General features: G+C 38.8%; 1 protein-coding gene across 1 annotated transcript; it reads right to left on the bottom strand.

Annotated features, from left to right (window-relative positions):
• Positions 1-1,671: 1,671 nt before the first annotated feature.
• On the bottom strand, positions 1,672-11,346 carry RBM48 (RNA binding motif protein 48). Its single transcript, XM_032643829.1, is given in 6 exon segments — positions 1,672-4,710; positions 6,333-6,875; positions 6,877-6,890; positions 8,238-8,383; positions 10,494-10,684; positions 11,212-11,346. Coding segments are annotated over 6 exon segments (1,092 nt in total). The 5' UTR covers positions 11,323-11,346; the 3' UTR covers positions 1,672-4,623.
• Positions 11,347-11,504: the final 158 nt, after the last annotated feature.

The raw sequence follows: 11,504 nt of genomic DNA, 5'->3' as shown, positions 1-11,504 counted from the left end.
TTCTTTTTTTGAAAGAAAGTTATGGAGTGAATCTTTTTCTGAAAATTATTCAAACCTTTCTTTAAACTAGACTCTCAGCAACCCTGATTTAGTTATGCCCAGAAGTGAAAAAACAAGGACCCATTAAATCAAATCCAAATTCGATTAAGCAGTTAAAGGTATTTATAATCTACACATATGCTCCCTCCATGATTTAATCTTCCATAGTCCCTGTCATGAATACTCCATTCCAGGCTGGTCTGTCTTCTTCCTGACTTGCATTCCTGCTTACTGTCATAATCCATGTTGGGCCATTCGTCTGCATTTCCTCCTGACACCTCTCCACCTATCTAGATCCCAAACATCCCTAACGGCCTAACAGTAATCTGCAAGCTTCTTCTCATGACCCTAGTCCATCTTGAATTGTTACTGTTCTCTCAGTGCCTTGCTCCTTATTAAGCAACTTCACTTTTATACTTTTTACATTATATCCTTATCTCAAGTAAGAGATCCTTTGAGAAACAAAGCTAAAAATTAAGCTTAAAAATCTTTGGCACTTATTTTATCACAAAAGTATTATAATGGGCTTCCTCTAATTTACTGTCTTATTTCCCCAATTAGGGTATAAGTCCGTTAGGGACAGAGTTTTTATATGTCTAAGGTAATTCAGGTATCTTAGCCTGTTTGGGCTGCTGTAACAAAATATAGACTGGCTGGCTTAAACAACTGGAATTTATTTCTCACAATTCTAGAAACTGGGATGTCCAAGATAAGGTGCCAGCAGATTCACTTCCTCACTGAGGGCTCTCTTCCTGCCTTGCTGACAGCCACCTCCTCAATGTGGCCTCACATGGCAGAGAGAGGGAGCTTTGGTCTTTCTCTACTCACAAAGACACTAATAACATGATGGGGCCCTACCTTCATGACCTCATCTAAATCTAATTTACCTCCTGAAGTCCCCTACCTCCAAATATCATCATATTGCAGGGGTTAGAGCTTTTAAGACATGAACTTGGGAGGTGGGGAGAGACAAACATTCAGTTCATACCAGGTATGCCTATTAGACTAATAGGAACAAAGTAAGTGGGCTCCATAAATTAGTACCTTTTGATTTGTGTAAGCAATGCCTACAGAAGTGTGAACTTAACAGTTTGACTTGGTAAAATCTTTTATTCTAGACAGTTATTTTCCATGCAAAATTTAAAATTACTCTATCATTTATCAAGAAATTATCTCCTCTCTAGGATTATGACAGTGATGGCAAGATATCTTTTGCAGACTTTGAAAAAGCAGTGAAAGAAGATGAACTTTTGTTGGAAGTGTTTGGACCATGTTTACCAGAAGCAAAGGTACAGTGCCAGCAGCCAAACTGGTTGAGGGAAAATTTCAAAGGATCAGAAAAGAAATACTTGCTAGACACTTACCTCTGTAGGACTTCAACACACTACTGAAGTTCGGGCAACCATGAAGATCTCAGCCCCATCCTAACATTTGAGACCCAAGACAGTAGTGACTAATTATATTCAAGACCTTTTTTGAGCTTGTAACCACTTAGCCATACACAATTCTTAATTTCCTGTAAATATTTTCCCCAAAAAAACCCGAGGTATATTGGCTTGCTTAAGGGATAGAACAGTAAATACAGAGTGGATTCAGCAAGTACCCACCATAAACTGCTAGGAGAAAACTTGATCTCTTCCTCTTGTTTATTGTCAAACAATGAGAATAAATTAAACTTAAAATTTTGGACACGTATAGTACTTTATAGTATTTTATTTGTGCTCATGAAGGATTTTCGAGTATGAATATGACAAAGGTTTTCTGAGCCAGAAGTCAGCCTGATAATTAATTTCACTTATTAACATTAACTTTTTTTTTTTTTTTGCGGTACGCAGGCCTCTCACTACTGTGGCCTCTCCCGTTGCAGAGCGCAGGCTCAGCGGCCATGGCTCACCGGCCCAGCCGCTCTATGGCATGTGGGATCTTCCCGGACCGGGGCACAAACCCGCGTCCCCTGCATCAGCAGGCGGACTCTTAACCACTGCGCCACCAGGGAAGCCAACATTTCCTTTCTTAATTCTTCCTTTGACCAACTGTGCTTTGCAAACGTGATGTAGGAAGAAACTTTTTATTCTCTGCAGTAATTTAGATCGTGATTTTGTGGATGAAATTTGCATACTGTTAAGCTATCCTCAGCTATCTCAGCTCATCTAACTTGTCCCGTTGTCGTTTATTCTCACATTTTAATTTTGTCTGGGAACCTGATGGGTGAAAGAGTTCAGAATAATGGACTGGATTGGAGTAATTACTTAGGTTCAGATGGAACACCAATGGTTCTTCAGCTGCTCCCCAACTGTTCATCTGTAAGCCAGTTATCTAGAGCCTTACTATTCGAAGTGTAGTCTGTGTACCAGCTGCAATGGTATCACCTAGGAACTTGTGAGAAATGCAGAATCTCGGACCCCACCTCAAACCAGCTGAATCAGAGGTTTTGTTTTTGTTTTTGTTTTAAGTGCTTGACACAAGAAAGGTTTATTTTTTCTCTCATTGTGGTCAAATTTTGTGTATGCTGGCAGGGACAAGGAGGGCTGGCCTTCACACAGTCACAGATCAGGAATCCACTCAAGAACACAGAACCCACTTAGCAGCTCCTCCCTTTAGGGCTATCAGAGAAATTTTTTTTTAATTGAAGTATAGTTGATTTACAATGTTGTGCTAATTTCTGCTGTACTGGGGTAAAATACACCTATCATAACATTTACCTTCTTTTTTTTTTTTTTTTTTTTTTGCGGTACGTGGGCCTCTCACTGTTGTGGCCTCTCCGCTGCGGAGCACAGGCTCCGTACGCGCAGGCCCAGCCGCTCCGCGGCATGTAGGATCCTCCCGGACCGGGGCACGAACCCGTGTCCCCTGCATCGGCAGGCGGACTCTCAACCACTGCGCCACCAGGGAAGCCCAACATTTACCTTCTTAACCAATTTTATGTGTACAGTTCAGTAGTGTTAAGTACATTCATGCTATTGTGCAACCAATCTCGAGAACTCTTCTCATCTTGCACAACTGAAACTCTATACCCATTAAACAACTCCCAATTTCGGCCACCCACCAGCCTCTGCCACCACCATCAGAGTCTGCATTTTAATAAGACAACAGGTGGAGATTCACAGCACCTTAAAATCTGAGAAGCCTGATCCAGAGAGAAACTTGCTTTTTCCAACTCTATGCTGAGGTGACTAATGTATTTTTTTAACTGAGAGTGCAGCAAAAAGTATAGTTGACCCTTGAACAACACGGGTTCGAACTGTGAGGGTCCACTTGTATGTGGATTTCTTTTTCAATAAATACATACTACAGTACTGCATAATCCATGGTTGGTTGAATCTGAGGATACAAAACAGCAGATATGGAGGGCAGACTGTAAAGTTATATGTGGATTTTTGACTGTGTGGAGGGTCAGCAACCCTAACCCCGTGTTGTTCAAAGGTCAACTATGTATCTAATTAATTACCTCACAAGGAGGTAGAGCCAGACAGACACCTTGCCTGCAGCTTCTTTTAATACCATCCACAACTAAGTGCCTTCCTAGCAAGTTTGAATCAGTAAGTCATAAATGAAGGTGGAACTTCCCAACCTTTATATTCAAATTCAATCCATTAGGCAAGAGGCCCTTAGGACAGGGCGAAAAACAGACACCATTTTGTATGGGCCTCCTTAGGTTATTGTTATCAGTAAAAAAAAAAAAAAAGGAAACAGTCTGGACATACTTGGATTTCCAATTACATGATGCACTGCCAGGAAAAAAAAAAAATGTGGATGTGCTAAAAGTAGTGGTAATAAAAGTCTAGCATTTACAAATACTGATTTGTTTCTGCCATAGATGAAGTCAATTACTCTTTGAAGTTAACTAAAGCATATAAGCTTCTAATTTTAGCTTTGTTCTAATAGTTTAACTTTTTTGCTTTATAGAATTGTCTTGATTTTGAAGCCCTGGCATTCCAACACATCCTGACTTCTAGATTTTGAATGTGAATTACTCAAAATTATTAAATTCAGAAACAGATCCTGGTTGCCTATATTTATATTATAAAGTTTCTATATTTGCTTCAATTAATTTATATATAGTGATTGCAGTGTGAGAGGTAGTAAGAATGATTTCTGTAATATTAAGTATGGATCAAAATAACATCTATGATAAGTAATGATTAATTAATTAATTTGTTTGTTAAGTTAACCAACAACCTTAGATTTGGGGGCACATATTGTGAATCAGCCATTCACAACCCTCTTTTCTCTTGCTTCCTCAACCACAGAAGTTGGAAACCCAAACATTCAACATTCTAGACTCCTCTATAAGGAACAGCCATGGGCCCAGTTCTAGCCAATAAGATGTAACTAAAGTCACTGGGTGGAACTTCTGGAAAAGTTTTAGTTTTTTTAAGGGACATAATTGGCTGGCATGTATTTTGTCCATGATAAACTAATTTTAAAAGATGAAACTATATGAGACAAGTAGGCTGAATGAAATTACAAAGAGGAGTGCATTAAAAAAAAATACCAGCAGGAAAATCTCTTTAAGAATTAAAATGACAGCCTAAAAATAAAAAATAAATAGGCCTTTAAAAATATTAGTTTACTGCAGACAATTTATATTCTTCTTCTTTGTTTTAAAGGATGACTTCCACACACACCTTCCAGCTTGTCCTCTGGAGACTTCGGCACAGATGAAATTACCTAGTTTAAAAAAAAGAGAACCACCAACACTATAATTTTTATAGTACAAGAGTAATAAACCATTAGAATAGGTAGGATATACATCCAGTAGTTTAATCTTTGCCATCACATTTAAGGCAGTTAGCCCAAGTTCAAGGTGCAGCCTACAATCTAGGCACAAAGTTTTCTGTCCAAACATTGATGGGAGTAAAATTTCTAAAGCTATTTAACAAGAAAGAAATTTTGAGGGGAGAAAAGTAAACATATGCTCTACTTTAACATTCCTTTATAGATCTGTTATTTTATGATGAAGTCACTTGTAATTTTATAAATACAGATAGATACCCTGGTTATGCATAACTTGAAACACTTATAATATTTGATATATTTAGAGACATTGAGGCTCCAGTAGGGATGGGGGATGAAAAATTTAAAGAAATAAGCAGAAAATGCTAGAATCCTCAATTTCTTAGGGAAAAATGAAATCAAATACATCAGAACAACGTAGACAGTATAAGTTAAAGCACAGTAAGACAGTCCTCACTTAAAATGGAAAATTATTACAAACTGTAGTAAACTGTATTTAGTGTTTCTCCTTTTTGTTGTTCTACTATTTCTATATCTAGGATTTGGACCTAACTCTTTTTTTCTGGAAAATACAGTCAGCTCTGTCTAAGATAGCTATGTATCTGTATCTATGTCTCAGTTTAGTTGTATCTGAACGAAGGGTGCCAGTACAAGCAAAAAAATGTTTAAAGAAGCTTAAGCATAAAAACTGTGTCCATGGATTTTTATTATTATAAAACAATTCCTCATCCTCAACTGGATAATTTTGAGGTTAAAAAAGGGTACATAAAGAATCTACCTTAGCCTCTCTTAATTACATTGTAAAATTCATGTACAACTATGTGAAAAGCACTTTCTGAACCTGAGTTCAAGTATAAGAGAATGGTCTTCCTCCAGCAGATTATGATTTCTGAAAGGCTTGCCCCACGATAAGGTATGTTTCAAACGCTAACTCAAATGTTAACTTTCTTTTATTTGTGCTTAGAAAATGGAAAATGGTTATGTAAATAACATTAAAAAACTGCTACCTAAGTAGAACAATCTAGCTCTAAACTATTTAAGAAATTTTAAATTCAGACCTTAAGGCCTAATCTTTAGAAATCTCACCTTCCTTTATGGCTATCTGTATCAAAGAAGCAAAATAAGCATTTGAATTTTATGTAATTTGTAATTTTGAACTTGAGAAATAAATTGTAATAATTTTCCCTCAATGCAGTAGTTCTCTATGTTGGCTCATATTAGAACTATCTGGAGAGCTTTTAAAAAAGGGAGGGCCTGGGCTCCATTCTCACAGATTGATCTAACTGGCTAAAACTACTGCTTTTATATTTTCTACTTAGAGTGATATAAAATGTTTAAAGCAAGGATTAAAGGTATCAAAGCAAATACATATCTGTGAGTCAAATTCAGTTATTGTACTTCAAGAGAGAATTGTAGGAAACACATCTAAAAAGTAAAAATGAAAAAAACAAGAATGATAATACTGTAGTTCCCAGAAATAAGTCTCCATTCAGTTGTTAGTCCTGTAACCAAATCGTCTATTAAAACGTTTTTTTTTTTTTTTTTAATGATCTTACCTCTTTAAGTTTACTCCGAATTAAATTCGCTGTTGTATTCAACGAGTCATCATGCATGTCTACTTTAGGAATGTCTGGTAACTGAGGGCCAATCATAACCTCATTACTACTTGTGCTTGCTTCAAGAAGAGTTCCATGTTTACAATCATCTTCTCTTCTTCTTTTCCGCTCCTGCAGTTGTGTTGTCCTAGGCATAAATCTGTCAACTGCCTCTGAAGGAGTAATAGCCTTCTGTTGCGCCAGGGAAAGGCCAATGAATTTTTTCAAAGTTTTCATCTGCATTTTCTGCAGAGAGTCATAGTGGTTACAATGCTCCAGTGTTTCATCATGGTTCCTACCATCCTGAGAGGAGTTTGATGCTCTGTCCACATGTTCTCCTGATGAACATGTACATTTGGGGGAGAAACAGCACAAAGGCAACTCACAAGAATAAGGAAGACAAAGATCTGAGTTCCCAGTAGATGTGTTCAAAGAGGCTGCAGGAAATCCAGAGGTCTTCGAATAGAAGTCCTGTCTAAAATCTTTTGTATCTTTATGCTTCTTTTGTCATGTAATGATCTTTATATTAGAATTTAAAAGGTGAGAGAAAGGGAAACAGAAATGGTTTCATTTATTGTTTTCATCATTCCAGAAACATGTACTTTTAAAAAGAAACATTACTTTAAGATGTTAATGAACACTACCCTAAAAAATTTACTTCTTGAGTAAGGGAATACATTCACATGGTTTAAAAGCTAAAAAGGATATCTGTCCAGTATGTCTTACCTTTCTTCCTCCCACTTACCCCTCTTTTTCTCCTGTAATACCCATTTCTCTTAACCTTTCTGCTTTCCAGTAACTCTAAATCTTGCAGAGTTTTTCCATGTCCATTACATAGAAAACTTTATGGCTTCAAAGTATTTTACTATATGAATGTATCATGCTGCTTAGTTTGTATTTGTAGCTTTTAAAGGAGACAATACGCTGGGTCCGTATTTTATCATTTCTTTGGTCACACATACAGGTTTTTCCCTGAAGCTAGTTATTCACACAGGTTAAAGTTCAGCATCTACAACTGACCAGAGACTCCCAACAGCTCTCGCCAAAATTTTAGGTAAGTTTTACACTTTATTTCTCTCTTTACATTGCCACATGCCCCTTACTCAATCAGCCATAAACTCATCATATTTGATAGCTGTATGGACACTGTCTTTGTCTTTTAACCAAAGGGTGGAAATTTGGTAATTTGAGCCTCTGGAACTATTCAGATTTCAGACCACACACATTATCTTAGTCCAATTCTGAATGCTCTAGTTCTACAGTCCATGTGCCAGATCCTATGACTCCATTCCGTGCACTGGGAATTTGTGTCTAGGGCAACTTGGAATGGGGCACATTGGGCATCTTGGCCAGCTGGTGTTCATCAAAAGTGGAACTTATCCACTTTTTGCAGTTGTAACTGGCCTGCACATCAGGGTGTTTCTCACTGCCTTTTGGTCAAAGCCTTAATTCTTCGGCATGGACACAGGCTTTTCAGGCTTTACTTCCTGTCTCCTTTTCTCTTATCTCTCACTGAAGCTGTGTTGTGGTTATCATGTACTACTCACTGCTCCTTAAAATGCATGATGCTCATTTATTCCTCTGGCCCATCTTTCCATCTCTTCCTCTCCCCTTCCAAGTAATGTCTACTTACCCTTCAGAACTCAGCCACCTCTCTCATCCTTAGGAAGCCTTCCATGAAACAACACCTCTCCCTTCCCAGCCCAGATTACACAGCATTCTGTAAAGAACCCTGTAGTCTACAGATATTGAAAATTGTGATCCTTTACTTGTCTGTTTTCTCACTAGACTGGGAACTCCATGATGATAAACGTAGCAAAATATCTGACACGTAGGAGGTGTTGTTTAGTAATAGGCTTTCCATACCTTTATTTTTAGTAGTTCTTGCTACATAAGCATTCCTCTCTTGTAATTTTTTTCTGGTTTCTTCAACTGTCTCAAATTCTGGAGCATAGCACACATGAAGCAATCCACCAAAGAAACTTTGTTCATCCATTTTTCTCTTGGCTATCCTAAACAGAAATACGTATCATGGTTTACTAATCTAGATTTACTTAGGATGAAAGCTTAACTAGTATACAATACACTGATCTAAAGAGCAAAGTCCAGCTTTTGCTGTGTATATATATTCTATAGCTTGGGAATTAAGATGCTCTGCTTGTGGATGGTATTGACCCTACTGATCCACTGCATACTCTCTTAGAGCCTTTCCTCCCCTCTCCCAAGAGTCTTAATAGGTTTTAACTAAGTCATCCACACAAGCGAGATTCCCTTTAACCAATATAGGGTCCAGCTTGTTGGTCTGAGGTACACAATCTGTGGTCATGAAATAGAGATTTTTCTCTGTGTTAAGTTAAATGGCGCTTGAGAGTTAGCTCATACCTAATTTAGCCTTTTCAGCACAATGTTTTCCTATAATGGAATTCATATGTAAGAAATTAGTTAAAAATATTATTATTGTAAACCTTCAATAATGGAGGAAATATTGAATATGTAACAAATAGAAAATAAGAGGATGATATTCATTCAACAAATACTTATTGAACATCTATGACGGGCTTCCCTGGTGGCACAGTGGTTGAGAATCTGCCTGCCAATGCAGGGGACAGGGGTTCGAGCCCTGGTCTGGGAGGATCCCACATGCTGCGGAGCAACTGGGCCCGTGAGCCACAACTACTGAGGCTGCGCGTCTGGAGCCTGTGCTCCGCAACAAGAGAGGCCGCGATAGTGAGACGCCTGCGCACCGCGATGAAGAGTGGCCCCCACTTGCCACAACTAGAGAAAGCCCTCGCACAGAAACGAAGACCCAACACAGCAAAAGTAAATTAATTAATTAATAAACTCCTACCCCCAACATCTTAAAAACAAAACAAACAAAAAAAAATCTATGACTGGCCAGGAATTACTACAATAATTAAGTACTTCTGTGCCCAGGGAAAATGATAAGAAATATTCATTGAGATTTTACCACGTACCAGGCAGTGTCCTAAGTGCTTAAATGCTTCACTTGAATTAACACTTTACAACAATCTTATGATGAAACTAAGGCCTGGGGAGATTTATAACTTGGCCATGCCCACATTGGTTTGTGGAGCTAGGATTCAAATCCAGATGTCACACTGCATGGTCTACTGTCCTAGGTGGTGTGGGAGATGTAAAAACTCCTTAGAATGAATGCACAATGAGAAAATATGCTTCCCTCACCATAAGGAGCTGGCAAGTTGGTTAGAGCAGTGAGATTATACATAAGAGCAACTGGACAACACTACATGACCCTGTGTACCCAAGTGTTATTTGTAGCACAGAAAAGAAAATAAGAATTTTAATAGCCATGGAAGGATGGGTCTTGGAGCGTATTAGTGACAAGAATAGGAATCAACATAAAAAGAGATAAGGCATTTCACATTTCAGCCTTATTGGAGCAGAGAGTTTATGTTATATATAGAAGGATAGAAAAGATGGGGTCAATTCACATAGGTGCATAACAATAAGAAACTCAACAGCTAATCTTTTAAGATTTTTTTTGATGTGAACCATTTTAAAAGTCTTTATTGACTTTGTTACAATATCGCTTCTGTTTTATGTTTTGGTTTTTTGGCTGCGAGGCATGTGGGATCTTAGCTCCCCGACCAGGGATCGAACCTGCACCCCCTGCACTGGAAGGCGAAGTCTTAATCGCTGGACAGCCAGGGAAGTCCCTCAACGGCTAATGTTTATTGCATTCTGAACAGAAGGCATTTGCTAATCCCTTTACGTGAATTACCTCATTTCATCCTCACACAACTTCAATAAGTAGATCCTTTTACCATACAGATTTTACAGAATACGAAAACAGGTTTAATGGGGTTGAATAACTTGTCCAAGGTCACAATGTTAGTAAGCAGTGGAACCTGAAAACTTACTCCAAACCCAATCTTTAATCTACCACACTACACGACAGAAAATTGTTAAGTATGGGAATGATCTATGGACAGAGTTTTGGTAAAGCTAACACTTAAAAAAACTGGAGAAAAATAATAACGGCCATGTTAGGTTATTGGGTAATTCAGGAATGAATGAGAGAGGCCAAAATGATACCAATGGGAATGGAGAAAGTGAGACACTGCTTAACTTGCATATTACCTTGCACTTTGTAAATTAAGAAATTTAATAAGGTAAACTTCTGTAAAGTCTTCTGCTGGGTATTCGTCCAGAGCATTATACTGTTCAATTGCACCATACAGAGCAAATCGCTCAACTAATTCCTTCATCGCTCCCACTGCAGGAACTCCTTGTATTAATAAGTACCGAGATTCCAAATTGACTGTATATACCTAAAAGAAATGCAGACACATTAAATGTATTTCACAAATAAGCCTAAGACAAATCTCCTATTAAAAAAAAATTGAAAACAAGAACTATTCTGTTCAGAGGGTCTGCAAAAAATAATCAAAAATTTGCCCCTCTCTCTGCATAAAGAATTCACCTTACGTGTGAAGGCCTCTAGCTAAAGCACCTAATAGACTACCTTCAATCGACACGTTTTCCATAAGTTGGCTCGGTAGATACGACAGGAAAGAGTTAACATAGTTATTGAGCGTTACCGTGTGACAAGGACTAGTGTAAACGCGGATGATACAATGACTAAAACACAGCCCTGTTTTCACGGAGCTGAGGTTCTAACAGTTGGCTAAAGAGATCGCAAGAATATCTGGTACCTGAGTACCAGCGTTCCTCACACATCTCCAGTGAATGGATGTGACCGCAGCCTTTCAAGATTTTATTTACGTAGGCTAGGCATGTGAAGCTAGAGCTCACATAAAGCTACTGAGGACAGCGAATGAAACCAAAATCACTTTACCTTGACAGCGCGAGGCCGTCGCCCCTCCCGATACTTGGCCCGCGAGTCGCACACAGCCTTTTGGACGTGGTGGTCGAATACGCCACCAAGCTCCCCGCCACTCGTCGCCATCTTGCTGCTTTGGGCCCTCGCAGAGACGACAACATCCGCCTCGTTGCCCTCTTGTGTATCCAATAAGAGAGAGGGCTGGGTCAAGGCGTGCCGAGATTGGCTGAAGAATCGACAGCGTCAGCCATCGTTTCCTGTGAGCGAGAATTCGGTGAACGAGGTGCCGCCCCCCTGCGGCGCGGCGG

This window comes from Phocoena sinus, chromosome 9 (genome assembly GCF_008692025.1).
Source record: "Phocoena sinus isolate mPhoSin1 chromosome 9, mPhoSin1.pri, whole genome shotgun sequence".
Taxonomy (NCBI): Eukaryota; Metazoa; Chordata; class Mammalia; order Artiodactyla; family Phocoenidae; genus Phocoena; species Phocoena sinus.
This window is presented reverse-complemented; position numbering and strand designations above follow the sequence as displayed.